This window comes from Chenopodium album, chromosome 3 (assembly GCF_948465745.1).
Source record: "Chenopodium album chromosome 3, dcCheAlbu1.1, whole genome shotgun sequence".
NCBI classification, from domain to species: domain Eukaryota; kingdom Viridiplantae; phylum Streptophyta; class Magnoliopsida; order Caryophyllales; family Amaranthaceae; genus Chenopodium; species Chenopodium album.
Window position 1 is genome coordinate 81,960,328 of NC_137836.1, and position 26,332 is coordinate 81,986,659.

The 26,332-nt window shown below is 37.1% G+C and overlaps 2 protein-coding genes, 2 non-coding genes and 1 pseudogene across 5 annotated transcripts; 4 read left to right on the forward strand and 1 right to left on the reverse strand.

Moving 5' to 3' along the window:
- On the forward strand, positions 1 to 2,417 carry LOC145624503 (large ribosomal subunit protein uL13w-like). The gene is made up of 5 exons (XM_081677550.1): positions 1 to 126; positions 211 to 478; positions 1,041 to 1,157; positions 1,306 to 1,393; positions 2,081 to 2,417. Exons 1-5 carry the CDS (start codon positions 123 to 125, stop codon positions 2,222 to 2,224), a joined length of 621 nt encoding a protein of 206 aa, XP_081533676.1. The 5' UTR covers positions 1 to 122; the 3' UTR covers positions 2,225 to 2,417.
- Positions 2,418 to 2,936: 519 nt separating this feature from the next.
- Positions 2,937 to 5,643, forward strand: LOC145624502 (UDP-glycosyltransferase 87A1-like). The gene is made up of 2 exons (XM_081677549.1): positions 2,937 to 3,672; positions 4,533 to 5,643. The coding sequence occupies exons 1-2, from the start codon at positions 3,183 to 3,185 to the stop codon at positions 5,414 to 5,416; spliced, it is 1,374 nt and encodes a 457-aa protein (XP_081533675.1). The 5' UTR covers positions 2,937 to 3,182; the 3' UTR covers positions 5,417 to 5,643.
- A 108-nt stretch (positions 5,644 to 5,751) lies between these two features.
- On the reverse strand, positions 5,752 to 8,568 carry LOC145624504 (putative protein phosphatase 2C 26; annotated as a pseudogene). Its single transcript, XR_014110440.1, has 11 exons — positions 8,350 to 8,568; positions 7,830 to 7,876; positions 7,640 to 7,719; positions 7,454 to 7,535; positions 7,138 to 7,208; positions 6,975 to 7,054; positions 6,606 to 6,703; positions 6,340 to 6,463; positions 6,160 to 6,242; positions 6,016 to 6,064; positions 5,752 to 5,922 (listed from the first exon to the last, which is right to left on the reverse strand). The product of XR_014110440.1 is annotated as a putative protein phosphatase 2C 26 (transcript).
- Positions 8,569 to 8,638: 70 nt separating this feature from the next.
- On the forward strand, positions 8,639 to 8,709 carry TRNAG-GCC (transfer RNA glycine (anticodon GCC)). The gene has a single exon. It is a non-coding gene; the product is annotated as a tRNA-Gly (tRNA).
- Positions 8,710 to 14,566: 5,857 nt separating this feature from the next.
- LOC145626053 (small nucleolar RNA R71) lies at positions 14,567 to 14,672 on the forward strand. Its single transcript, XR_014110925.1, has one exon. It is a non-coding gene; the product is annotated as a small nucleolar RNA R71 (small nucleolar RNA).
- Positions 14,673 to 26,332: the final 11,660 nt, after the last annotated feature.

Genomic DNA, 26,332 nt, shown 5'->3' on the forward strand with positions numbered 1-26,332 from the left:
AAACAGAAGGCCATTATCATAAAACCCGAAGTATCAGAAGAAACCCTAACCATTTAAGCCCCTATTTCAATTATTAGTCGAAACCAAAACCCTAATTTCACCATTTCTCTACTGCAGCAGCCATGGGTAACTCTATCTATCTCTTTCTTGTTCGAATTTTATGTAATTTTGATCATTGTTCAATATGATAACTGTGAATTATGATTGCAGTTTCAGGCTCAGGAGTAATGGCGAAGAGAGTGGTCGTGGATGCCCGACACCATATGTTGGGGCGTCTAGCCTCCATTGTTGCAAAGGAGCTTCTTACTGGGCAACGCGTTGTTGTGGTTCGTTGCGAAGAGATCGCACTTTCTGGTGGTCTTGTTAGGCAGAAGATGAAGTACCTTCGTTTTCTTCGTAAGAGGATGAACACTAAGCCTTCTCACGGTCCTATTCATTTCCGTGCTCCTTCTAAGATCTTCTGGCGTACTGTTCGAGGGTATTTCCTGCTTTTCTCTGGATTTTTTTGTTTTTCGATCTATTTTATTTGTTATTTTATATGTTTGATTGATACATGATGATATACGATTTGTTTGAGAAATGTAATTTGTTTCATGAATTTTTTGCGATTTTTCACTTAATTTGTTTATGCTTGAAAATTGGATGTGAATTTATTTAGCTAAGTGTGATGTTTAGAGGATAGAATACTTATTTCTGCCTGTTTTTGATTTAATGACTAAATCCTGTTATTTATTTTAATTGTGTTGAATCAAGTTAATATGGCTATAATTCTGATTGTTGTAGATTAAAGTTTGCCTCCAAGATTAACAAATTGCTACATTTGTTTTTCTGCCACATTCTTAAAAAGCTTTTATGACTTGAAAAATACACAGTAGAAGAAAAAGATTGAATTGTGAGATAAAATATGGTTGGATCGTCTCGCAGATTAATACACTCTTATGGTTTTAGAGGTTCTGGTCTCCTTGTGATTAGAGTTTGATTTTTTGTTTAGTGATCATCGTTTGTGGTAAATGGTATTGATTGTGAAATTGCTTGTTTAGTATGATTCCTCACAAGACAAAGAGGGGAGCTGCGGCATTGGCAAGGTTGAAGGTGTATGAAGGAGTTCCCCCACCTTATGACAAAATCAAGAGGGTGGTTGTTCCCGACGCTCTTAAGTGAGTTGGTTTATTGTTTATTCTTTTTTTTTTTGAAAGAATTTGTTGTTTATTCTTGATATTGTTGATTACAGTTCGTAATTTGATTTTGCTGTGTCAATTTTGGGTTCTTTAAGTATTGACTGTATCATTTGTTGGGGTAATTCAGGGTGTTGAGGCTTCAAAAGGGTCACAAGTACTGCTTGCTTGGCCGTCTATCAAAGGAAGTCGGCTGGAACCACTACGACACCATCAGGGTACGCATATTTTTTATTAGCTTTTGTCGTTGTTTATCTTTTACTTTTTTGCTTGTTGAACCTCATTTAAATTGTTTTTTGGCTCATGTTTAGTTACTATCATGTTATAATTGTGGTGATTTATTATACTTGGTTGATACATAGACTTCAATTAGTTTCTATTGTGGACTACATTCGTTAGTTTATAATAGTCCTATTATGATCTGAAAATTGTAGTTTTCTCAGCATGTGTATGTTCTGGTTTAAATACAATAGTCTTTTCATCTATTCAAAAAATAAAAAAAAAAATAAAAAAATACAATAGTCTTTTCATTGTTGTTTGACCATATTTCATTAAAATTATAATAAATGTTAGCTGATGCTTAAAATTCTATTGTCTGCAACTTTTTGCATTTGCTCAAGCAATATGTTTTCATTAGATGAAGTATGTATTTGAATTGATTTTTTTGCCCCCTTTCAATCTTCTGATGCTTACTAATGAGGCGTTGTTTTAATATACACATTCTCTAATTTAGGAACTTGTCTGCTTGAAGTTTAGAATTTTATGCTTGCATGACTAGTTTGCTATGATGGAAACCTGGTTATGATATTTGATTTCATCTGTTCTTGAATTCTGGAACTATGAACTAAATCTGTCTTAACTTGCTGTGTTGGTATTTCTCTGCTGACTGTTGTTTTTACTTGCAGGAGCTTGAGGAGAAGAGAAAGGAGAGGTCCAAGGTTGTTTACGAAAGGAAGAAGCAGCTAAACAAATTGAGGGTGAAGGCTGAGAAGGCAACTGAGGAGAAGCTTGGTTCCCAACTAGAAATTCTTGCACCAGTCAAGTATTGAGGATAGAAGTTGATTGCTTCCAGTTTGGTTAATCTAGACAAATTGAGTTGTTTTATACTTTTATGTACTGCCATAGTCTTAAATCATTTGTGTCATACATCCATCGTCTTTGTTATCGTGTTTTTTTGGCACTAATTTTGATTTTGTTGGCCACCTAATATGATGAATGTAGGTCATTTGTTGTGTTGCGTAACTTTTTTGGGCATATATAGTCTCTGTTCTACGTGAGTAAATCTTAATCTAGCTTGTCTTAGGCTCAGAGTTTGTCAAGTCCTAAACTTAAATTTGGGTTTTGCTTGTGAAGCTCCAATTTACACCTTAAGCAACATACTACAGTATGACATATGTGCTCCTAGACGAAAACTCAATTTTACAGGACAAGCAGGCTGCAGAAGTGTAGTTAACACGGATGTTGGATACTATGGATCTGGTAGACACTGTAGGCTGTAGAGAATTGTCTAACTGGTTATAGACTAAACGAACTTATGTTAGTTTCACGCACAGCCACAGCCTTCCCCCTCCCCCTTCCCAACCACTACTATACAACGGGTACAACCCCTTCTCCTTGCCTTCCAGGCAAGCAGGTTACTCGCACATGCTTATGAGGAGGGTGGATCCATGGATGAAACTCATGAAAGAGGTTATTTGCACATGCTTATGAGGAGGGCAAAGAGGGTGGGTGAAGTTCTTTAATTCTTTGCCAAACGAGCTCAACTAACTACTATCATGGGCTTATGGTTCAACCTCAATCATAGTGACTAGTCGTAGTATGTGGGACTACACTACTAATTTTGCCTTTAAATTATCCTTCTGTGTACTGGGTGAGCAGGTCCTTACATGTGCCTTATTGATTCATAAATTGCACAAGTTTAGGCATGAGATGCATCTTTGAAAGTCGGTTAGAGCCTCTCATAATTTATTCATCGCAAATTGGGTAGAGCCTTTCATTATTCGTAGTATGAACAACTCCGCCAACAAAAACCGCCACATGGTGGCGATGCCGTACCCCGGCAGAGGCCATGTAAACCCCATGCTTAACTTATGTAAGCTTATCCTTACAAAATCCAGTGATATCCTCGTCACTTTTGTTGTCACTGAAGAATGGCTTGGCTTCCTCAGCTCTGAGTTACCACAACCTCCGGCTAACTTCCGGTTCGCTTCACTTCCTCAAGTCATACCTTCTGAAATAGGCCGATCCGGTGATTTTCCCGGGTTCGTAGAAGCTGTACTGACCAAGCTTCAGGACCCCTTTGAGTGGCTCTTAGACCGACTCGAACCGCCACCAACAGCTATTGTTTACGACATGATTTTGTATTGGATTGTCGGTGTTGGGGATCGTAGGAATATTCCGGTGGCAACACTTGTTACGTTCTCGGCTTCCTTCTTATCTGTTGTTTCTCACTTCGACTTGTTGATCCAACATGGTCATTTCCCCGTTCATGTATCAGGTAACTTTAGTTGTAATTTTTTCTTTTACATGGTCTATGTTAGATAAAGTATGTCTAAAATTGAAGTAACTTTTGCTGTTATTGTTTTCTGTCTTATAAGTTTTGTTTATTATAACGGTTCTAAGAATAATATTGCATACCATAAGTACCCTCACTTGACAAGATTAACCTGAGATAAGTTGAAGCCACCAAAACACTCTCTCAATACTTAGGCCCTGTTTGATTCACCTTAATTTTGCTGAACTGATATTATTTTTTACTGAACTGAACTTATTTTTAATAAACTGAACTTATTTTTACTGAATTGAAATTATTTTTACTGATTTTCTATTATAATTCTTCTTTAAGAAAACTGAATTTTACTGAACTGACCTTATTTTTACTGAACTGAAATTATTTTTACTTAATAAGAAAAATTGAACAAACCTGAATCACCAGAAAAAAAAATTGAGATAATAATCAATTAAAAAATCGATCAACTAGATTACGAACAGAAAAATTGGGAGTAAGCGAAGATCGAGCTCAAACTTAGGCCCTATTCTCTTCACCTTAAAAAAATAATATTAAGTAAAAATAATTTCAGTTCAGTAAAAATAAGTTTAGTTCAGTAAAATTAATTTCAGTTCAATAAAAATAAGTTCAGTTCAGTAAATTTCAGTTTTCTTTAAGAAGAATTATAATAAAAAATTAGTAAAAATAATTTCAGTTCAGTAAGTAAAAATAAGTTCAGTTCAATAAAAATAATTTCAGTTCAGCAAAATTAAGGTGAATCAAACAGGGCCTTAACAGCAAAATATATACTAATTTTCTTTCAAGTTTTCAACATTAGAGGGCTAACTTGAACATTTTGTATAAACTAGAAAGAGGAGATGAGATTGTGGACTATATTCCGGGTCTCCCCTCAACAACTATTGCGGATTTGCCAACATTCTACCATGGAGATGGCAGGAAGATATTACACCGTGTACTCGAAGCAGTTGCTGTTATGGGCAATGCACAGTATATTCTGTCCACATCTATCTATGAATTTGAAGAGCAAGTGATAGATTGCCTTGAATCAAAATTTCCTATTCGAATTTATAACATTGGTCCAATGATACCATACTTCAACCTTAGTAGTGAATTAGTTGGAGATTCTAACAACGAGGAGTACTACTTCAAGTGGTTGGATTCTCAACCAAGAGGCTCAGTGTTGTACATTTCTCAAGGAAGTTTTCTTTCAGCCTCAAATGATCAAATCCAAGAGATTGTGGCGGGCATTAAGGAGAGTCGTGTCAAATTCATGTGGGTAACTCGCGGTGATAATTCAAGATTCAAAGATGGAGACATTAGTGATCAAGACGGAATTTTAGTACCTTGGTGTGATCAATTAAGGGTGTTGTGTCACCCTTCTACAGGAGGATTTTGGACGCATTGTGGGTGGAATTCGACTTCAGAAGGTATATATGCTGGTGTTCCTATGCTCACTTGTCCTATATTTTGGGATCAAACTCTCAACAGCAAGTTCATTGTGAATGATTTGAAGATTGGATGGAGAATGATAAATAATGACGCGGGAAAATTAGTTTCAAGGCAGGAAATAGCACGACTTGTAAGAAAGTTTATGGACCCTGAAAATGATGATCGAAAGGAGATGGTTAGAAGAACAACAAATTTACGTGATACTTGTAGAAAGGCAATTTTCGACGGAGGTTCAGCTGCTTCTGACCTTGAGGCTTTCTTCAACAAAATTGGTAATGCATAAGTAAAGTTATGACATTATGAGGTACTTATTATATTGTACTATGCTTGTTTAAAAATTTGTAGCAAATATTAAAACTAAAAAGAGACGGAGAAGGAAGTATTCATATTAAGCAATTGTTGAGTTGTCATATATTCCGTTATTTGAATGCACAAATACTATGAATAGCTCCTCAAACTATATTAAAGAGAATTGTAATGCTTGGACAAAAACAATTTGTTTCATTTTAATTGATTTAGTGCTTGCTTTTGCATTCTCAAAATCATAAAATTAATACCAATAAGGTAAAGATAAGCTTTGAAAACAGGGGAATTTCTAGTTTGATATTTAATGTACATTCCCATTTTAGATTTTCTGGATCCATCACTGCTATCAGGTAAACCACTTAGCCTGAAGAACAGGCAAGCTTTGATTTGCTTGTTAATCTGAAGTCTGAACCATATCCGAGGAACTTTTAGAGAGCTTTACAACTTCACCAACAACGACGGTGATATCATCCAATTTCCCCCCTGCTTAATGACCACAAATTTCAGTTAATCTGTAAACATCACACAAAAAAGTATCAATAAGAATTGATTTGAATAAAGATATGTAATCAATGCCTGTTAGCTTTATTCCTAGCAACTTCTTCCAATCTGGCACATCAATACCCTACAACACCGATTATATTGAATGAGTTAGCCAAGTGTATGGTGTAATAAACAACTTAGGAGGAACGAACAACATTCTTACTAGGATGGTTTTACCTTGGTTCGAGCTTTTGATGAATAAGGAGAGTCGAAACTGATGTCCATTGAATGATCTCTAGCTAGCCTAGCTAATGCCTTGGCTAGCATAAAAAAATCCTACTAAGTTAGGACTTGTTCAAGATTAATAATCCTGAGAAACATCATATTTACAGTAAATTTTATAGCAGGAGGAAGTACCGGCTTCTGCAACGTCGCTGTTGCTTGCAACAGTTGATGCAATTTCTCTGTCATAAACATTGTCGAAAAGCCCATCTGATCCCATTACTACAATGTCTCCCTCCTCCAATTTTACACTGCTCACCTGTTTATATTTAAGCAATTAAGAAATGAAACCTATTAATGAATGAAGTGTGAAAGAAATGACATACAAAAAGGGATTAATGTTTGACAGTAGTTTGAGTAAAAGATGTTTGGAAAGTAAAACAGGCCAAACATTTTCTTACCATTGCATCTAGTTATGTTTGAGCTGAAGTTTCTGAGCTCAACTGATAAGGACAATCAAAGTAATGCTCTTGAGTGCATGTTGAGAACATTATTTGTCCTGCAGAATCACTAAGCCCCGGTATTTGTTAACACGAAAACATAATCAGAACTTCAGAAGAACCAGTTCATCTTAATTCTGTCCCATATCTTATGTACCACTTGTATGTCATTCGCTAAGGCAGATTCATCAATATATACTTTTACTCTAAGGGGTGTAGCCTTCGTTATATCATGAATCAAAAAGGAGGATTGACACAAATGCAGAACATAGAAAGTGAACAGAAGATGTAGATTTAGTTCAGATTAGCAGTTTGAGTATCAGTAACCACCTTTGCGAATAACACGTAGTCCACAATCTCCAACATTTGCAATCTTAAGAGTCCCATTTCCTTCCGTTATAGCAACAATTCTGCATGTTAAGTGACAGATCAGACAATCAAATTGAAATATTTTTTGTGCATTGTGTGTGTATTCACTAGAGAGTTAACCTACACTGTTGCTGAACCCATTGAAGAGGTAGCTGCATGCGCCTTTTTCAACAAAACCTGCGGATCATAATTCACCTGTTGGCATACAAATAGACATCTTGGTTAGTTGGACAATACTACATGCCTTGATAGGCTTAAACTAAGGATGAAATAGCATACATATATAGCAGGGGATTGAATAATGTGAATTGGTTAAGCTAATTAATCAATCGGAAGTTCGGAACTATGTGTTTCCCTTTGTGTTTTCTTCTCCATCTAATTAACTGACATGATACAGGCCTACAGCTGAAGGAAAACTTTATTATAGAAACTGTGACTACCTCTGTGTCATCCACCATTGATGAGGCATGTGCCATCAGCTCCCTAGAAAACAATGCAGGATCAACATCGCGTTCTGCCCACCTGCCACGCACAGTAATGACAGCAGTCGCAACACAAAGTATATATATTCAACTATTCAGGCAGTATCAGTTGGTAAAGAGTAAGGAAGTATGCATACTGCATACCCTGACACTCCATCTGCAACAGCTATAGCTACACCGCCGTGGCTGCTTATAAAAAAAGCATCTTCTCCTCCCTTTTCAATCTACAAAGGCAGAACTATCATATCAATTCCCTTCCATAGGCTATACAAAGAATTGAATGCAGCGGGAAAAATAGAAAGCAGCAAAAGACTCAAGAAGACTAGCTACATACCTTGTTTGGATGAGGTATAAGATGTGTTCCAACACAAAGTGACATCTCTGACATATGAATAATCACAATTCACAATCATCAGATTTAATAACATGTAATTCTGCACTTTTATCAACTAAAATACCAGGTAATGACTTAAACTTAGTTGATGCTTTGTATATGCAATTCATAAGTCATAGCTACTGAAGATTTCCCTAACCTATATATTATTGGTCATAATAAGGTTCTACTAGTACAACTGTACAAGCAACAACCCATCACAAATTTGAAATAATATCAAGCTTCTATTGAAGAGAATCAAATGAAAGACTTTTTGTAAAATACTCCAAGAATCATACTAGATCATGAAATAGTACTAAGCATCATCCAATCTCATACACTAGCAAGCTCAAACTGTAAGATGTAAAGAAAGAATTGTGTAGGATTTGATCATAATCTTTTCTTGTTTTTCAACTAACAGTCATTTGCTATACAATATGATAGTTTAACAATTAAAAAAAAAGAATGCATAAATAAGAACATTACTTGATAGTATAAGTAACTTGAGATGAAAGAGCAGCAACATTAGAAAATGGAAGCAGGGTAATTCTGTTGCCTAATGATAGTTTCGTCGCTTTCGTTGGTAATAAAAATGAGCTCAATGAAGCTCTGGATGCACTGCTACTACTAACCACCATTTTCTCTTCTCCTTTTACTTTCTTTGGTAAATCTCTTCACCTTATCAATCTTGTGGACTCGTTTCTTTTGGGGGATAAGCAATTTGCAGCATCAGATATCTAGCTAATAAAGAAAGAAAATAATATTGATAAGCACCAGTGGTCTAGTGGTAGAATAGTACCCTGCCACGGTACAGACCCGGGTTCGATTCCCGGCTGGTGCAAATTTTTTTTTCATTCCCCAACAATCCAAAATTTTTATATATACTTTACAAGACTAGCGATATATCACTAATGTGAAATAAAAATCGGTATTAAAAGCAAAAACAACTTTTGAATATATGAAGAGAATATGATTTTTACAATTTTACAAGACCTGATATACAACTAACGTGAAATACTTTTCAAAAAAAAAAAAAAACTAACGTGAAATAAAAATCATATAACTAATATATAAAGCTAAACTTTTAGCCAGGCGACGAGACAGCGACACTTGGCGTTCCAACTTTTCGCCAAGTGTTGTGCCACGTAGGATAGAATTATATAGAATTCAATTTGTAGGATAAAAAAGGTATATATAAAGCTAAACTTTTAGCCAGGCGACGAGACAGCGACACTTGGCGTTCCAACTTTTCGCCAAGTGTCGTGCCACGTAGGATAGAATTATATAGAATTCAATTTGTAGGATAAAAAAGGTAGTTTAGAATTTTATTTTCAATCAAATTTGGATAGAAAATATAAAGCTAAACTTTTAGCCAGGCGACAAGAGAGCGACACTTAGCGTTCCAACTTTTCGCCAAGTGTCGTGCCACGTAGGATATAATTATATAGAATTCAATTTGTAGGATAAAAAAGATAGTTTAGAATTTATTTTCAATCAAATTTGGATAGAATTTTAGGATAAAATTGTTAATTTAGAGTTTTATTTTTGATAAAGTACCAATATTTCATATGTACAAATTGAATTATAATTTTATTAAAAAAAATAGATTATTACTGTCATAAATTATCATATAAATTTATTTTTTGTATCATAATATTTTTTTGGAGCAAAGGAATTAGTTCAAAATGTACCACATCCATGGTTTATAATATATTCTAATCAATTAAAATAATATACTTCACAATCTAATATAATTTTATTACTGTGTGTAGACCTGTCAATCAGGTCGGGTCACGAGTGATTTCAGACAAGGTTAAAAAAAAAAATTCACCAATATTATTATTATTTGCCATTACATGTCTACAAGTTTAAATCGTCACAAAAACACGTCAATTCCTAACTAATTTTGTATCAATGATATGTTTTAAAATTTAACATATAGATTAAAATATATCTTTAAATTTAATAAACAATCCGGGCATCGCACGGGCACAAAACTAGTTAGTATTTAAAGCAAACACAACTTTTGAACACATAGGAGAATATTTTTTTTTTTTTTTTTTTTTTGGAAATAAGGGTCATAGATGAGGGCATACAAAGTACTACCTCTAGTCATATATACTTTACTCGCAACTTTGGAATAAAAATTGCTTATTTTAAGAACTAATTTTGAAATTTTGTGCCAAGCCTTTGCCATGTATACTACAATTTTGTTAGCTTAGTAGAGCTATCAAACGTTGACTCGACCCGAAATACCGACTCAAATCCGATTATTAACCGACCCATCTGAACCCGAAATAATGGTGACACAAACCCGACCTGAAACCAACCCTAGACCCGAGTTGACCCCAGTATGTGAGACCAGAATCCGAACATGAACTGATCTGGAGATGACCCGACCTGAATGTAATTCGTAAATTATTGACCTAAACTGAACCCGACTTGAACCGAAATTGACCCAAACCCGTTTTAACTCGTTAACACCCGAATTTAGCCCGACTTGTTACTAACCTGACCTAAATTCAACCCGACCTGTTCCTAACCCGACCCGAATTTAACCCAACCTGTTACAAACCGACCCGAAATCAACCCGACTTGTTATTGACCTGACCCAAATTCAACCCGACTTATTAACCCGACCCGAATTTTACCAGACCTATTACTAACTAGACCAAAAAATTCAACCCGACTTAGTGACATAGTCGACGGCAACCAAAATGTACCGATTCCCGCAAGAAGAGGGAAATGGTCCCATAAAATCAATGCCCCATACATCAAAAGGCTCGACCTCAAGAATTCCATTTTGCGGCATCTCTTGCCTCTTCGATATATTCCCTGTTCTTTGACACTCATCACATGCATTGCAAAAAGCACGAGCATCCTTGAATAATGAGGGCCAATAGAAACCACATTGAAGCACTCGGTGGGCAGTTGCAGTAGAACCAAGATGTCCACTAGAAGGTAGATTATGGCAATGATGAAGGATACCATGGGTATCCCAATCTGCTACACATCTCCGAAACATTCCATCAGCGCACTTTCAATACAAATGAGGGTCATCCCAAAAGTACCGCTTGACATCATGGTAGAACTTCTTGTGTTGTTGGTAAGTCAGATCCAGAGGATGTGAACCACCTACACAAAAATTAGCATAGTCAGCATACCATGGAGATACAGAAGAAACAGAGAATAAATGATCATCGGGGAAAGAGTCATTTATAGGGCTATCTGAAGTAGACTGAAATCTTAATCGAGAGAGGTGATCCGCAACAACGTTCTCGGCACCCTTTTTATCTCGAATCTTTAGATCGAACTCTTGAAGGAGCAAAATCCATCGAATGAGCCTCGGTTTAGCCTCTTTCTTTTCTAGGAGATACTTCAGAGCGGCATGGTCAGTGTGGACAATTACTTTCGAACCAATGAGGTAAGTTCGAAACTTGTCAAGAGCATACACAATAGCTTGGAGCTCTTTCTCAGTGGTGGCATAATTCATCTGAGCCTCATCCAAGGTTTTACTAGCATAGTAAATGGCATGCAAAACCTTGTTCTTTCGTTGTCCAAGCACGGCTCCCACAGCATAGTCACTCGCATCACACATGATCTTGAATGGTAAATCCCAATCCGGAGGTTGTATGATTGGAGCAGTTATCAATGCCTCCTTGATCCTGTTAAAAGACTCCATACAAGCATCAGTAAACTCAAATGTGGCGTCCTTAAGCAACAATTGAGTGAGGGGTTTCGCTATTTTCGAAAAATCTTTTATGAATCGGCGATAAAACCCCGCATGACCAAGAAAACTTCTCACTCCCTTGACATTCACAGGAGGAGGAAGTTTCTCAATCACCTCAATTTTTGCTTTGTCAACTTGGATGCCACAATCAGAAATAAGATGACCAAGTACCACTCCTTCATTTACCATGAAGTGGCACTTTTCCCAATTCAAGACCAAATTTACATCAGTACAACGTGTAAGCACCTTAGAAAGATTATGCAAGCACATATCAAATTCAGAACCATAAACACTGAAATCATCCATAAATACCTCCATGATGTTCTCAATGAAATCAGAGAAAATGGCCATCATACACCTTTGAAACGTCGCAGGGGAATTACACAACCCAAATGGCATTCTGCGATAAGCAAATGTACCATAGGGGCATGTGAACGTTGTCTTCTCTTGATCTTCTGGATGAATGGGGATCTGAAAGAAACCTGAATATCCATCCAAATAACAGAAAAAACTATGTTTTGCTAATCTTTCAAGCATTTGATCTATAAAAGGTAAGGGGAAGTGATCTTTCAAGGTGGCTGTATTCAACCTGCGATAATCGATACACATACACCAACCTGTGACAACACGAGTAGGAATTAGTTCATTCTTATCATTTTTAACAACAGTTGTCCCCCCTTTCTTAGGAACGACTTGTACCGGGCTCACCCACTTAGAATCTGAGATGGGGTAGATGATGCCCGCGTCAAGAAGTTTCATTACCTCTTTCTTCACCACCTCTTGCATATTAGGATTCAATCGACGTTGTGGTTGGATGCAAGGGCGATGATTCTCTTCCAAATTGATTCTATGCATACAAAAATTAGGACTTATCCTTGTAAGATCGTCAATGCTATACCCGATTGCCTTTTTATGCATGCGAAGCACAGTCAAAAGCTTAGAAACTTGGCTATCATCGAGTTTAGCACTAACAATTACAGGGCATTCCTCATTATCACCAAGAAATGCATATTTAAGATGAGAAGGCAAAGGTTTTAACTCTACCTTTTTTACTTGTGACTCAGAAGTAGAACAAATAGTTTCCATTACCTCAAACCCCTCAGTGTTAGGGGCATCCAAGTCACGAATCAAGGAGTCAATCTCTGCATCTCCTTCTCCTTTAGAGACCTCCAGGGTGAGAACAGCTTCTAATGGATCATTGGCTAACTCACGAGGCGTATCATCTCTCACAATATCATCAAGTACATCAATCCTGCAACAAGTATTCTCAAGCATAGGCGACTTCATCGCATTGGTTAGATTAAAAGTCACTGTATCATCACCAACAGACAAAGTAAGGGACCCAGACTTGACATCAATAACAGCACCTGCAGTACACAAGAAAGGTCTACCTAAAATGATCGGGATATTAATATCCTCCTCCATATCCAAAACTACAAAGTCAACAGGGATGAAAAATTTCCCAACCCGAACGGGTACATCCTCCAAAACACCTAAAGGGTATTTTATAGAACGATCCGCCATTTGCAAAGTGATTTGTGTGCATTTTAAAGCTCCCATATTCAACCTGTTACAAACAGAAAGAGGCATAACAGACACACTAGCACCTAAGTCACATAAAGCTTTATCAATGAATAATGCACCTACATGACATGGGATGGAAAAACTACCAGGGTCCTTAAGCTTAGGTGGGGATTTATTTTGCAATATAGCACTACACTCTGCAGTTAGAGCGACTGTTTCTACACCACCAAAGTCTTTCTTCTTAGTAATCATTTCCTTTAAAAACTTTGCATACATTGGAACTTGAGAGACCAAATCAGTAAAAGGAACAGTTACCTCAAGGTTCTTGACCATAGTCAAGAACTTACCAAATTGTTGATCTACCTTGTTCTTTTGCATCTGACGTGGGAATGGTAGCTTTGGCTCGATCGATGGAGGCTCGGAACCTTTCTTTTTCTCTTTCTCAACCTCACTTGTTTTAGCCTTCCCATCCTTCGAGGTGGGAACATCATCCAAGGCCTTCTCTACAACCTCACTCTTTTCCTTCTCAAGATTTGCATCATCAATAGGCATTTGGGGTCCTTCATAGCTAACACCACTACGAGTAGTGATAGCATTGGCGGTCTCCTTAGGGATAGGATGTCCTGGTAAGTGGCCAGGTTGCCTTTGGATATTGGTACCTGCGACTTGCGCGATTTGGTTCTCCAAATGCTTTGTCGTATTTTTCAACTCCTTGATGCTATCTTCAGTGTTTTGCTTCATGGATGCCATCATTCTCATGAGGTCAGACATAGTAGGCTCTTGAGTGCTAGCATTTCCATGAGTAGGTTGTTGAGGTGGTCTATTGAAACCCGGAGGAGGATGATGAGAGGCCCCTTGTTGATGTTGTGGAGGCCTTGAAACATATTGTTGAGGTTGAGGGTTCTGAGGTTGTGCCCATTGTTGCTGAGGTTGAGGATTTTGAACATTATTGCTTTTGTATGAAAGGTAGGGATGATTCCTCCAACCTGGATTAAATGTGTTAGAATATGGATCATTTGGTTGCCTTTGTTGAAAGGCATTCACCTGCTCCATCTGATTGGTGTCTTGAGAATTCTGAGCACATTGATATCCAAAGTGACCCTGTATACCACACAATTCACAAAAAAAATGAGTTTGCGAAGGTTGAGAAGACATAGCATTAACAGATAAAAGAGAAGATTCTTGAGCGGCCTGCAATGCTTCAATCTTTGCAGTTTATTGAGCCATTTGAGATGTCATGAGTGAATAGGCTTCAACTTCCATCTTCCCTTTCTTTGGTCGCGTTCTTGGAGATGAGAAGTGGTTGGCTGCAAGATTTGCAAGAAAATCATACCCTTCCTCGATTGTCTTGTCAAGGAAAACACCACCTGCAGCAGAATCAACAATACATTTAGTCTCGGGTTCTAGTCCGTTATAGAAAATACGAACAAGATTCCACTTCTCAAAATTGTGATGCGGTCATGATCGTTGAAGATCTAAGAATCTATCCCATGCTTCCCTAAGAGATTCCCCCGACTCTTAAGAAAATGTTGATATCTGATGTCGAATCTTTTCAGTTTTTTCAGGGGGAAAATATTCTTTGAGGAATGCTTGAGAAATCTTGCTCCACTCCGTCTCTTCGACAGTGTTCAACCACTTTTGAGCTCTATCGCGAAGGGAAAATCCGAACAACATCACCTTCAATTGATCTTGAGTGACTCCTTTGTGGTGAACAGTGGAGCATAATTGTTGAAATCGCTGCAAGTGATTGATCGGCTCGTCAGTAGGATGGCCACTAAATTGATTTTGTTGGACCATACTGAGCAATGCGGGTTTGATTTCAAAGTTCTCTGCAGTGATTGCTGGCATTTTAAGACCTGTTGGAATGCCATCTTGGGATGGTACTCCGTAAGAATTAAGAGACCTATTATCAATCATCTCTTTGCGTGTGTCAGACTGTGTTGTAGAGCTCTTCTGTGAGTGGGTCTTCTTCTGCTTCCCTTTCCCTTGTTTTTTGAGTTGCCTAAGGGTCTTGTCCAAGTCCGGATCCGTAGGGATCAAATCACCTGTTCGTTTTGACCTGGGCATAAACAAAAAGAAAAAAAAGCAATGAGAATGTCCCAATTGAAACTAGAAGTTCCAATGGGACAATAAAAACAGTTCAAACAATCAAACTAAAACTAATAGAATCTAGCCGTCTCCCCGGCAACGGCGCCAAATACTTTATGAATAAAAAGTTATACCGCAAGTGCACGGTGTCTGTTGTTAGCAGAGATTTAGCAAATACGGGTCGAATCCCACAGGGAGACAGGTTCTATTAGTTTTTGCCCAATTATATGAACTATTTCCATAAACGAATAATGATTCGATAATTAATTAACTAAAGAATGACAATAATGAAAATAAGGTTGTTCTCAGACAAATTAAAGTCTAGGGCATACGTTCGGTCCACCATGCTTATACCAATCCAAGAAATGCAAACAATCCATTAATAAACAAACTAGGTCGAATAATTAAAGCACTTGTTAATCCTACGGTCGGGAATTAACGCTTACGAATTAACATATGTAGTTCGGTCGCTAACATAATCAAATTCGCCAATTGTAATTAAGCCTCTAAAAATATGATCTTTCAATTCTAATTTTTATTAGCTAAATAATTAACTCATGATATTGGCCAATTACATGAATTAAACAATAAAACACAAATCAATTGGAATTATTCAAACCCTAATTCATAAATTTATAAATAATCAAGCATAATTAATCAAGGTATAAACATGGCTTCCCTCACTTAGCCCTAGAAAACGACTACTCGCTCATAATTGAAATAAACAAAACAAAAGAGATAAATAAACTAGAATTCATAATTAATAAAATAAAGAACGAAAGATTGAATGAAATACCTCAATGATTGAATTAATGGAGAATAATAAACTAGGGTTCAACAATGGAGAGAAAACAAAGAAACATTAAAACTAGAAAATAAAGCATAAGGGAGGAAAATAAAATCCTCTCAAGTATTTATATTAAAGCCTAATCCTAAGTAAAATAAAATAAATAAATTAAAAAAGGAAATAAAAATAACAAAGGTCGTCTTTTAATTGGTCATGAGAATCACAATCGATAGAAAGCAATCCCGCACGCAAAACCCATCGCCCGATGGGTGGCCGATGGTCGAGTGAAGGTAGGCCGCGACAAGGACCATCGGCCGATGGATTTCCATCGGGCTAGGCAGATTTGAGGATCGTATATGCGGCTAAACCATCGGGCAGCCATCGCCTGATGGCTGGATGCTTGGCTGGCAGATTTGCAAGGCCGACTTCGCAAGGCTGTAACTCACAATCCAGGAATCATATGAAGGCGTGTGACCTATCATTGGAAAGCTCTTCAATTCTAGTTTCCAACCCAACTTGAATCACCTCAATCCGATCTGTAGAACTCGAGTTATGGCTGAAACAATGCACAAGGGTCCTTTTTAATACTTTGCAAACCTTCGTTTTTCCCCGTTTCTAACTCAAATTCACTTCCGTAAGGTCCATAGTGACTCCCGTGGATGCTATTTTCATTTTCCATGCAAAAAATCCTTAGAGCCAACATTCACGAGCATAAATCCTTCGATCAATGAACCCGATCCATCGATTTCCATTCAAATATCATCTGAATCATCTCTAAACACTTCGAAAGCTTCCAAATGACTATGAAATCACCTGAAACATTAAGAAAAACACAAACGAAGCGTAATAAAGCGATACATGATGACTTATGCAAAAATGACCCTAAAGTCGACCAAAAAGACTAAGAAAAAGGTACAAAAACTAACATAAACGTGCCTAAGAACCCTATATAAATATGATTCATCATGACTCGACCCGAAATACCGACTCAAATCCGATTATTAACCGACCCATCTGAACCCGAAATAATGGTGACACAAACCCGACCTGAAACCAACCCTAGACCCGAGTTGACCCCAGTATGTGAGACCAGAATCCGAACATGAACTGATCTGGAGATGACCCAACCTGAATGTAATTCGTAAATTATTGACCTAAACTGAACCCGACTTGAACCGAAATTGACCCAAACCCGTTTTAACTCGTTAACACCCGAATTTAGCCCGACTTGTTACTAACATGACCTAAATTCAACCCGACCTGTTCCTAACCCGACCCGAATTTAACCCAACCTGTTACAAACCGACCCGAAATCAACCCGACTTGTTATTGACCTGACCCAAATTCAACCCGACTTATTAACCCGACCCGAATTTTACCAGACCTATTACTAACTAGACCAAAAAATTCAACCCGACTCGTTCCTAACCCGACTCGAAATTAACACAACTTGTTATTGAACTGACCTTAATTCATTCCAAATTGTTCCCGACTCGATTTCAAATCATCTTAAATGCAATTTAGACCACCTTATTATTGTTGATCAAAGCATTTGTCTAGGGAGACCAAGTCGGTCCAACCCAGCAAAAGAAAGGAGCATCTTCCTAAAATTTAAGAGTTAAATATAGTATATGTTTGTTGTATGGTCAAAGGAGATTATTACTTTCCTAAATTATTGACTATAGTGTTCTAGTATATTGTCATACATATTATTGTCTAAGGAAATAATTAGCTTGATAAAAATGATAATTATCTTGTTATAGTCAGTTGAACCCGAATATGACCTGACTTGGAAATGACCTGGCCTGATTGTAACCTGCAAATTATTGACTTGAACATAACCCGACTTGAGTCCTAGAATTCCCCAACTTGGAAATGACCCAACCTGATTATAACTCGCAAATTATTGACTTGAACCGAACCCGACTTGAACTCGAGAATGACCGGACTTGAAAATGACCCAACCTGATTATAACCCGCAAATTATTGACTTGAATTGAATCCGATTTGAACCCGAGAATGACCCAACTTGAAAATGACCCGACCTGATTATAACCCGCAAATTATTGACTTGAACCAAACCCGACTCAAACCCGAGAATGACCCGACCTGATTATAACCCGCAAATTATTGACTTGAACCAAACCCGACTAGAACCCGAGAATTACCCTAAATCCGTTTTAACCCATGAAAACTCGAATCAAACCCGACCTAATGTTCACCCGACCCGAATCTAACCCGATCTAAACCCGATAAGATCTATGACGCGTCGTGACCCGACTAAAGCATGAACCAACCCACTTTTACCGATCCAAACTCAACCCGACCCACTCTTACCGACCTAAACCCGACCCGTTTACCCGAATTGACAGCTCTACCCGAAACATCCAAAATTTCTCAAAAAGCGTGAAATTAAATTTTGGAATTTTTTGACTTTTTTTATCCCCTGAAATAATAATTGCCGATATGTTTACCATGGTACTTAATATCCACCGGGAGTCCAATTGGGTAAGTGGAACCATCCAATTTGCATTTAAACGACCAATTTACTGGTTTACAACTTGCACCGATTTCATTAACTCAAGCCTACCAAGAACATTAATGACAACAAATAATGATCATATATATATGGTTCAAAACGGCATTCTATGACACCGAGATATATCCCCTAGAATTTCAAAACTTTAAGACAACGGGCCCCGAAACCTCCAAAATTTCTCATATATGGTTCAAAACCTTCAATTTTGGAATTTTTTAACTTTTTTTCGCCCAGAAATAAAAATTGACGAAATGTTTACCATGGTCCCTTATATCCTCTAGGAGTCCAATTGGGTGGGTGGAACCATCCATTTTGCCTTTAAACGACCAATTTACCTGTTTACAACTTGCACTGATTTCATTAACAAAAGCATACTACGAACATTTATGACCACATATAATGATCATATATAGTTCCAAACGACATTATATGACCCTGAGATGTATTCCCTAGAATTTAAAGAATTTTCGAAAATGGGCCCCAAAGACTCCAAAAATTCTCAAAAAACGTAAATATTAGCTTTCAATTTTGGAATTTTTTGACTTTTTTCGCCCGGATATAAAAATTGTCGAAATTTTTACCATGGTCCCAAATACCCTCCGGGAGTCCAATTGGGTTGGTGGAACCATCCAATGTCACATTAAACGACCAATTACCCGGTTTACAACTTGCACCGATTTCATTAATTCAAGCCAACCACGTTCATTTATGACAAAAAATAATGATCATAAATGGTTCCAAACGATATTAAATAATCCCGAGATGTATCCCATAGAATTTCAAGACTTTTCGACATCGGCCCCCAAAACCTCCAAAATTTTAAAAAAATGTGTATATTAGCCTTTACTTTTGGAATTTTTTTGACTTTTTTTGCCCGGATATAAAAATTGCCAAATTGTTTACCATTGTCCCAAATACCCTCCGGAAGTCAAATTGGGTTGGTGGAACAATCCAATGTCCATTTAAACGACCAATTTACCGGTCTACAACTTGTACCGATTTCATTAATTCAAGGCAACCATGAACATTTATGAAAAAAATAATGATCTTATATGGTTCCAAACGGCATTATATAACCCCAAGATGTATCCCATATAATTTCAAGACTTTTCGACACTGGGCCCCGAAACCTCCAAAATTTTTCAAAAAGCGTGGATATTAGCCTTTAATTTTGGAATTTTTTTGACTTTTTTCGCCCGGATACAAATATTGCCAAAATGTTTACCATGTTCCCAAATATCCTCCGGGAGTCCATTTTGGTGGGTGGAACCATCCAATTTGCCTTTAAACGGCCAATTTACCGGTTTACAACTTGCACTGATTTCATTAATTCAAGCCAACCACGAACATTTATGACAACATGTAATGATCATATATGGTTCGAAACGGCATTAAATTACTACGAGATGTATCTCATTAAATTTCAAGAATTTTTGACACCGGGCTTCGAAACCTCAAAAATTTCTCAAAAAGTGTGGATATTAGCCTTTAATTTTGGATTTTTTTGACTTTTTTTCACCCAGATATAAAAATTGTTGAAATGTTTACCATGGACCCTAATACCCTCCGGGAGTCCAATTGGGTAGGTGGAACCATCCAATTTGCCTTTAAACGACCAATATACCGATGTACAACTTACACCGATTTAATTAATTCAAGCCTACCACGAACATTTATGACAGCAAATAATGATCATATATGGTTCCAAACGACATTATATGACCCCGAGATTTATTCCCTAGTATTTCAAGACTTTTCGAAACCGGGCCCCGATGACTCCAAAATTTCTCAAAAAGCGTGGATATTAGCCTTTAATTTTGGAATTTTTTGACTTTTTTTCGCCCATAAATAAAAATTGTTGAAATGTTTAGCATAGTCCCTGAGACCCTCTGGGAGTCCAATTGGGTGGGTGGAACCATCCAATTTGCCTTTAAACGACCAATTTACCGGTTTATAACTTACACCAACTTCATTAATTCAAGTCTACCACGAACATTTGTGACAACAAATAATGACCATATATGGTTCCAAACAACATTATATGACTCCGAGAGTTATTCCCTAGAATTTCAAGACTTTTCGAAACCGGGCCCCGATCGAGGACTCCAAAATTTTTCAAAAAGCGTGGATAATATCCTTCAATATTGGAATTCTTTGACTTTTTTTGCCCGGAAATAAAAATTGCCGAAATGTTTAGCATGGCCCCTAATACCCTCCGAAGGTCCAATTGGGTGGGTGGAACCATCCAATTTGCGTTTAAACGAACAATTTACCGGTTTATAACTTACACCGACTTCATTAATTCAAGCCTACCATGAACATTTATGACAAAAAATAATGATCATATATGGTTCCAAACGACATTATATGACCCCGAGATTTATTCCCTAGAATTTCAAGACTTTTCAAAACCGGGCCCCTAGTACTCCAAAATTTCTCAAAAAACGTGGATAATAACTTTTCGAAACCGGGCCCCGACAACTCCAAAATTTCTCAAAAGTGTGGATATTAGCCATTAATTTTGGAAATTTTTTACTTTTTTTCGCCCAGAAATAAAAATTGCCGAAATATTTAACATGGCCCTAGACCCTCCGGGAGTCCAATAGGGTGGGTGGAACCATCAAATTTGCCTTTAAATGGTCAATTTACCGGTTTACAACCTACACCGATTTCATTAATTCAAGCTTACCCCAAACATTTATGACAACAAATAATAATCATATATGGTTCCAAACGACATTATATGACCCCGAGATGTATACCATATAATTTCAAGACTTTTCGAAATCGGGCCCCGATGAATCCAAAACTTTTCAAAAAGTGTGGATATTAGCCTTCAATTTTGGAACTTTTTTACTTTTTTCGCCTGGAAATAAAAATTGCCGAAATGTTTAACATGGTCCCTAAGACCCTCCGGGAGTCCAATTGGGTGGGTGGAACCATCCAATTTGCCTTTAAATGACCAATTTACCGATTTACAACGTACACCGATTTCATTAATTTAAACCTAGCACGAACATTTATGACAACAAATAATGATCATATATGGTTCCAAACGACATTATATGACCCTGAAATTTATTCCTTAAAATTTCAAAACTTTTCGAAACCGGGACTTGAGGACTCCAAATTTTCTCGAAAAGCGTGGATAATAACCTTCAATTTTGGAATTCTTTGACTTTTTTTGGCCTCGAAATATAACAACGAAATGTTTACCATGGTCCTTAATACCCTCCAGGTCCAATTGGGTGGGTGGAACAATCCAATTTGCCTTTAAACACCAATTTACAACTTACATCGATTTCATTAATTCAAGCCTACCACAAATATTTATGTCATATAATGATCATATATGGTTCAAAATGACATTATATGACCCCGAGATGTATTACCTAGAATTTCAAGACTTTTCGAAACCGGGCCCCGATAACTCCAAAAGTTCTCAAATTAAAAAGTGTGGATATTAGCCTTTAATTTTGGAAATTTTTTACTTTTTTTCGCACGGAAATAAAAATTGTCGAAATATTTAACATGGCCCTAAGACTCTCCGGGAGTCCAATTGGGTGGGTGGAACCATCCAATTTGCCTTTAAACTACCAATTTACCGGTTTACAACCTACACTGATTTCATTAATTTAAGCCTACCACGAACATTTATGACAACAAATAATGATCATATATGGTTCCAAACGACATTATATGACCCCGAGATGTATACCCTATGATTTCAAGACTTTTAGAAACCGGGCCCCGATGACTCCAAAACTTTTCAAAAAGTGTGGATATTAGCCTTCATTTTGAAATTTTTTGACTTTTTTTCGCCCGGAAATAAAAATTGCCGAAATGTTTAGAATGACCCCTAATACCCTCTGGGAGTCCAATTGGGTGGGTGGAACAATCCAATTTGCCTTTAAACGACCAATTTACCGGTTTACAACTTACACCGATTTCATTAATTCAAGCCTACCACGAACATTTATGACAACAAATAATGATCATATATGGTTCCAAACGACATTATATGAACCTGAAATTTATTCCTTAAAATTTCAAAACATTTCAAAACCGAGACTTTAAGACTCCAAAATTTCTCGAAAAGCGTGGATAATAACCTTTAATTTTGGAATTCTTTGACTTTTTTTGGCCCCGAAATAAAAACAACGAAATTTTTACCATGGTCCCTTATTCCCTCCAGGTCCAATTGGGTGGGTGGAACCATCCAATTTGCCTTTAAACGACCAATTTACCGATTTACAACTTACACCGATTTCATAAATTCAAGCCTACCACGAATATTGATGACATTAAATAATGATCATATATGGTTCAAAACGACATTATATGACCCCGAGATGTATACCCTATAATTTCAAGACTTTTCGAAACCGGGCCCCGATGACTCCAAAACTAAAAGTGTGAATATTAGCCTTCAATTTTGAAACTTTTTTACTTTTTTTCGCCCGGAAATAAAAATTGCCGAAATGTTTACCATGGTCCCTAAGAACCTCCGGGAGTCCATTTGAGTGGGTGGAACCATCCAATTTGCCTTTAAACGACCTATTTACCGATTTACAACGTACACCGATTTTATTAATTTAAACCAAGCACGAACATTTATAACAACAAATAATGATCATATATGGTTCCAAACGACATTATATGACCCCGAGATGTATACCCTATAATTTCAAGACTTTTCAAAACCGGGCCCCGATGACTCCAAAACTTCTCAAAAAGCGTGGATATTAGCCTTCAATTTTGGAATTTTTAGACTTTTTTTCGCCTGGAAATAAAAATTGCCGAAATGTTTAACATGGTCCCTAAGACCCTCCGGGAGTCCAATTGGGTGGGTGGAACCATCCAATTTGCCTTTAAACGGCCAATTTACCGGTTTACAACTTACACCGATTTCATTAATTCAAGCCTACCACGAACATTTATGACATTAAATAATGATCATATATAGTTCAAAATGACATTATATGACCCCGAGATGTATTCCCTAGAATTTCAAGACTTTTCAAAACCGGGCCACGATAACTCCAAAATTTCTCAAATTAAAAAGTGTGGATATTAGCCTTTAATTTTGGAAATTTTTTACTTTTTTTCGCCCGGAAATAAAAATTGCCGAAATATTTAACATGGACCTAAGACCATCCGGGAGTCCAATTGGGTGGGTGGAACCATCCAATTTGCCTTTAAACGACCAATTTACCGGTTTACAACCTACACCGATTTCATTCATTCAAGCTTACCACGAACATTTATGACAACAAATAATGATCATATATGGTTCCAAACGACATTATATGACCCCGAGATGTATACCCTATAATTTCAAGACTTTTCGAAACCGGGCCCCGATGACTCCAAAACTTTTCAAAAAGTGTGGATATTAGCCTTCAATTTTGGAATTTTTTGACTGTTTTTCGCCCGGAAATAAAAATTGCCGAAATGTTTAGCATGGCCCCTAAGACCCTCCGGGAGTCCAATTGGGTGGGTGGAAGCCGTGGAACAATCCAATTTGCCTTTAAACGACCAATTTACCGGTTTACTACTTACACCGATTTCATTAATTCAAGCCTACCACGAAAATTTATGACAACAAATAATGATCATATATGGTTCCAAACGACATTATATGACCCCGAGATGTATACTCTAAAATTTCAAGATTTTTCGAAACCGGGCCCTGATGACTCCAAAACTTTTCAAAAAGTGTGGATATTAGCCTTCAATTTTGGAATTTTTTGACTTTTTTTCGCCCGAAAATAAAAATTGCCGAAATGTTTACCATGGCCCCTAAGACCCTCCGGGAGTCCAATTGGGTGGGTGGAACCATCCAATTTGCCTTTAAACAACCAATTTACCGGTTTACAACTTACACCGATTTCATTAATTCAAGCCTACCACGAACATTTATGACAACAAATAATGATCATATATGGTTCCAAATGACATTATATGACCCTGGAATTTATTCCTTAAAATTTCAAAACTTTTCGAAACCGGGACCCGAGGACTCCAAAATTTCTCAAAAAGCGTGGATAATAACCTTCAATTTTGGATTTTTTTAATTTTTTTAGCCTCGAAATAAAAACAAAGAAATTTTTACCATGGTCCCTAATACCCTCCAGGTCCAATTGGGTGGGTGGAACAATCCAATTTGCCTTTAAACGACCAATTTACCGATTTACAACTTACATCGATTTCATTAATTCAAGCCTACCACGAATATTCATGACATTAAATAATGATCATATATGTTTCAAAATGACATTATATGACCCCGAGACGTATTCCCTAGAATTTCAAGGCTTTTCGAAACCGGGCCCCGATAACTCCAAAATATCTCAAAAGATGTGGATATTAGCCTTCAATTTTGGAATTTTTTTACTTTTTTCGCCCCGAAATAAAAATTGCGAAAATGTTCTGCATGGTCCCTAAGACCCTCCGGGAGTCCAATTGGGTGGGTGGAAACATCCAATTTGCTTTTAAACGGCCAACTTACCGGTTTACAACTTACACTGATTTCATTAATTCAAGCATACCACGAACATTTATGACAACAAATAATGATCATATATGGTCCAAACGACTTTATATGACCCCGAGATGTATACCCTATAATTTCAAGATTTTTCGAAACCGGGCCCCGATGACTCCAAAACTTTTCAAAAAGTGTGGATATTAGCCTTCAATTTTGGAACTTTTTTACTTTTTTTCGCTCGAAAATAAAATTGCCGAAATGTTTACCATGGTCCCTAAGATCCTCCGGGAGTCCAATTGGGTGGTTGGAACCATCCAATTTGCCTTTAAACGACCAATTTACCGGTTTACAACGTACACTGATTTCATTAATTTAAACCCACCACGAACATTTATGACAACAAATAATGATCATATATGGTTCCAAACGACATTATATGACCCCAAGATGTAATCCTTAGAATTTCAAAAAATTTCAAAACCGGGCCCTGAATACTCCAAAAATTCCCAAAAAGCGTGGATATTCGCCTTCAATTTTGGAATTTTTTTACTTTTTTTTCGCTCGTATAAAAAAATTGCCGAAATGTTTACTATGGTCCCAAATACCCTCCGGAAGTCTAATTGGGTTGGAGGAACCGTCCAATTTTCCTTTAAACGACCAATTTACCGGTTTATACCTTGCACCGATTTCATATATTCAAGCCTACCACGAACATTTATGACAACAAATAATGATCATTTATGGTTCCAAACGACACTATATGACCTCGAGATTTATACCCGGGAATTTCAAGACTTTTCGACACCGGGCCACGAAGACTCCAAAAATTCTCAAAAAGCATGGATATTAGCCTTCAATTTTGGAATTTTTTGTCTTTTTTTCACCCGGAAATAAAAATTGCTGAATGTATACCATGGTCCCTAATACCCTTCGAGATTCCAATTGGGTGGGTGGAACCATCCAATTTGCCTTTAAACGACCAATTTACCGGTTTACAACTTACGTCGACTTCATTAATTCAAGCGTACCACGAACATTTATGACAACAATTAATGACTTGAACATAATACCCGACCCGAATTTTACTAGACCTATTTTTTACCTGACCCAAAAATTCAACCCGATCTGTTACTAACCCGACTCGAAATTAACACGACTTGTTATTGACCTGACCTTAATTCATTCCAAATTTTTCCCGACTCGATTTCAAATCACCTCAAATGCAATTTAGACCACCTTATTATTGTTGATCAAAGCATTTGTCTAGGGAGACCAAGTCGGTCCAACCCAGCAAAAGAAAGGAGCA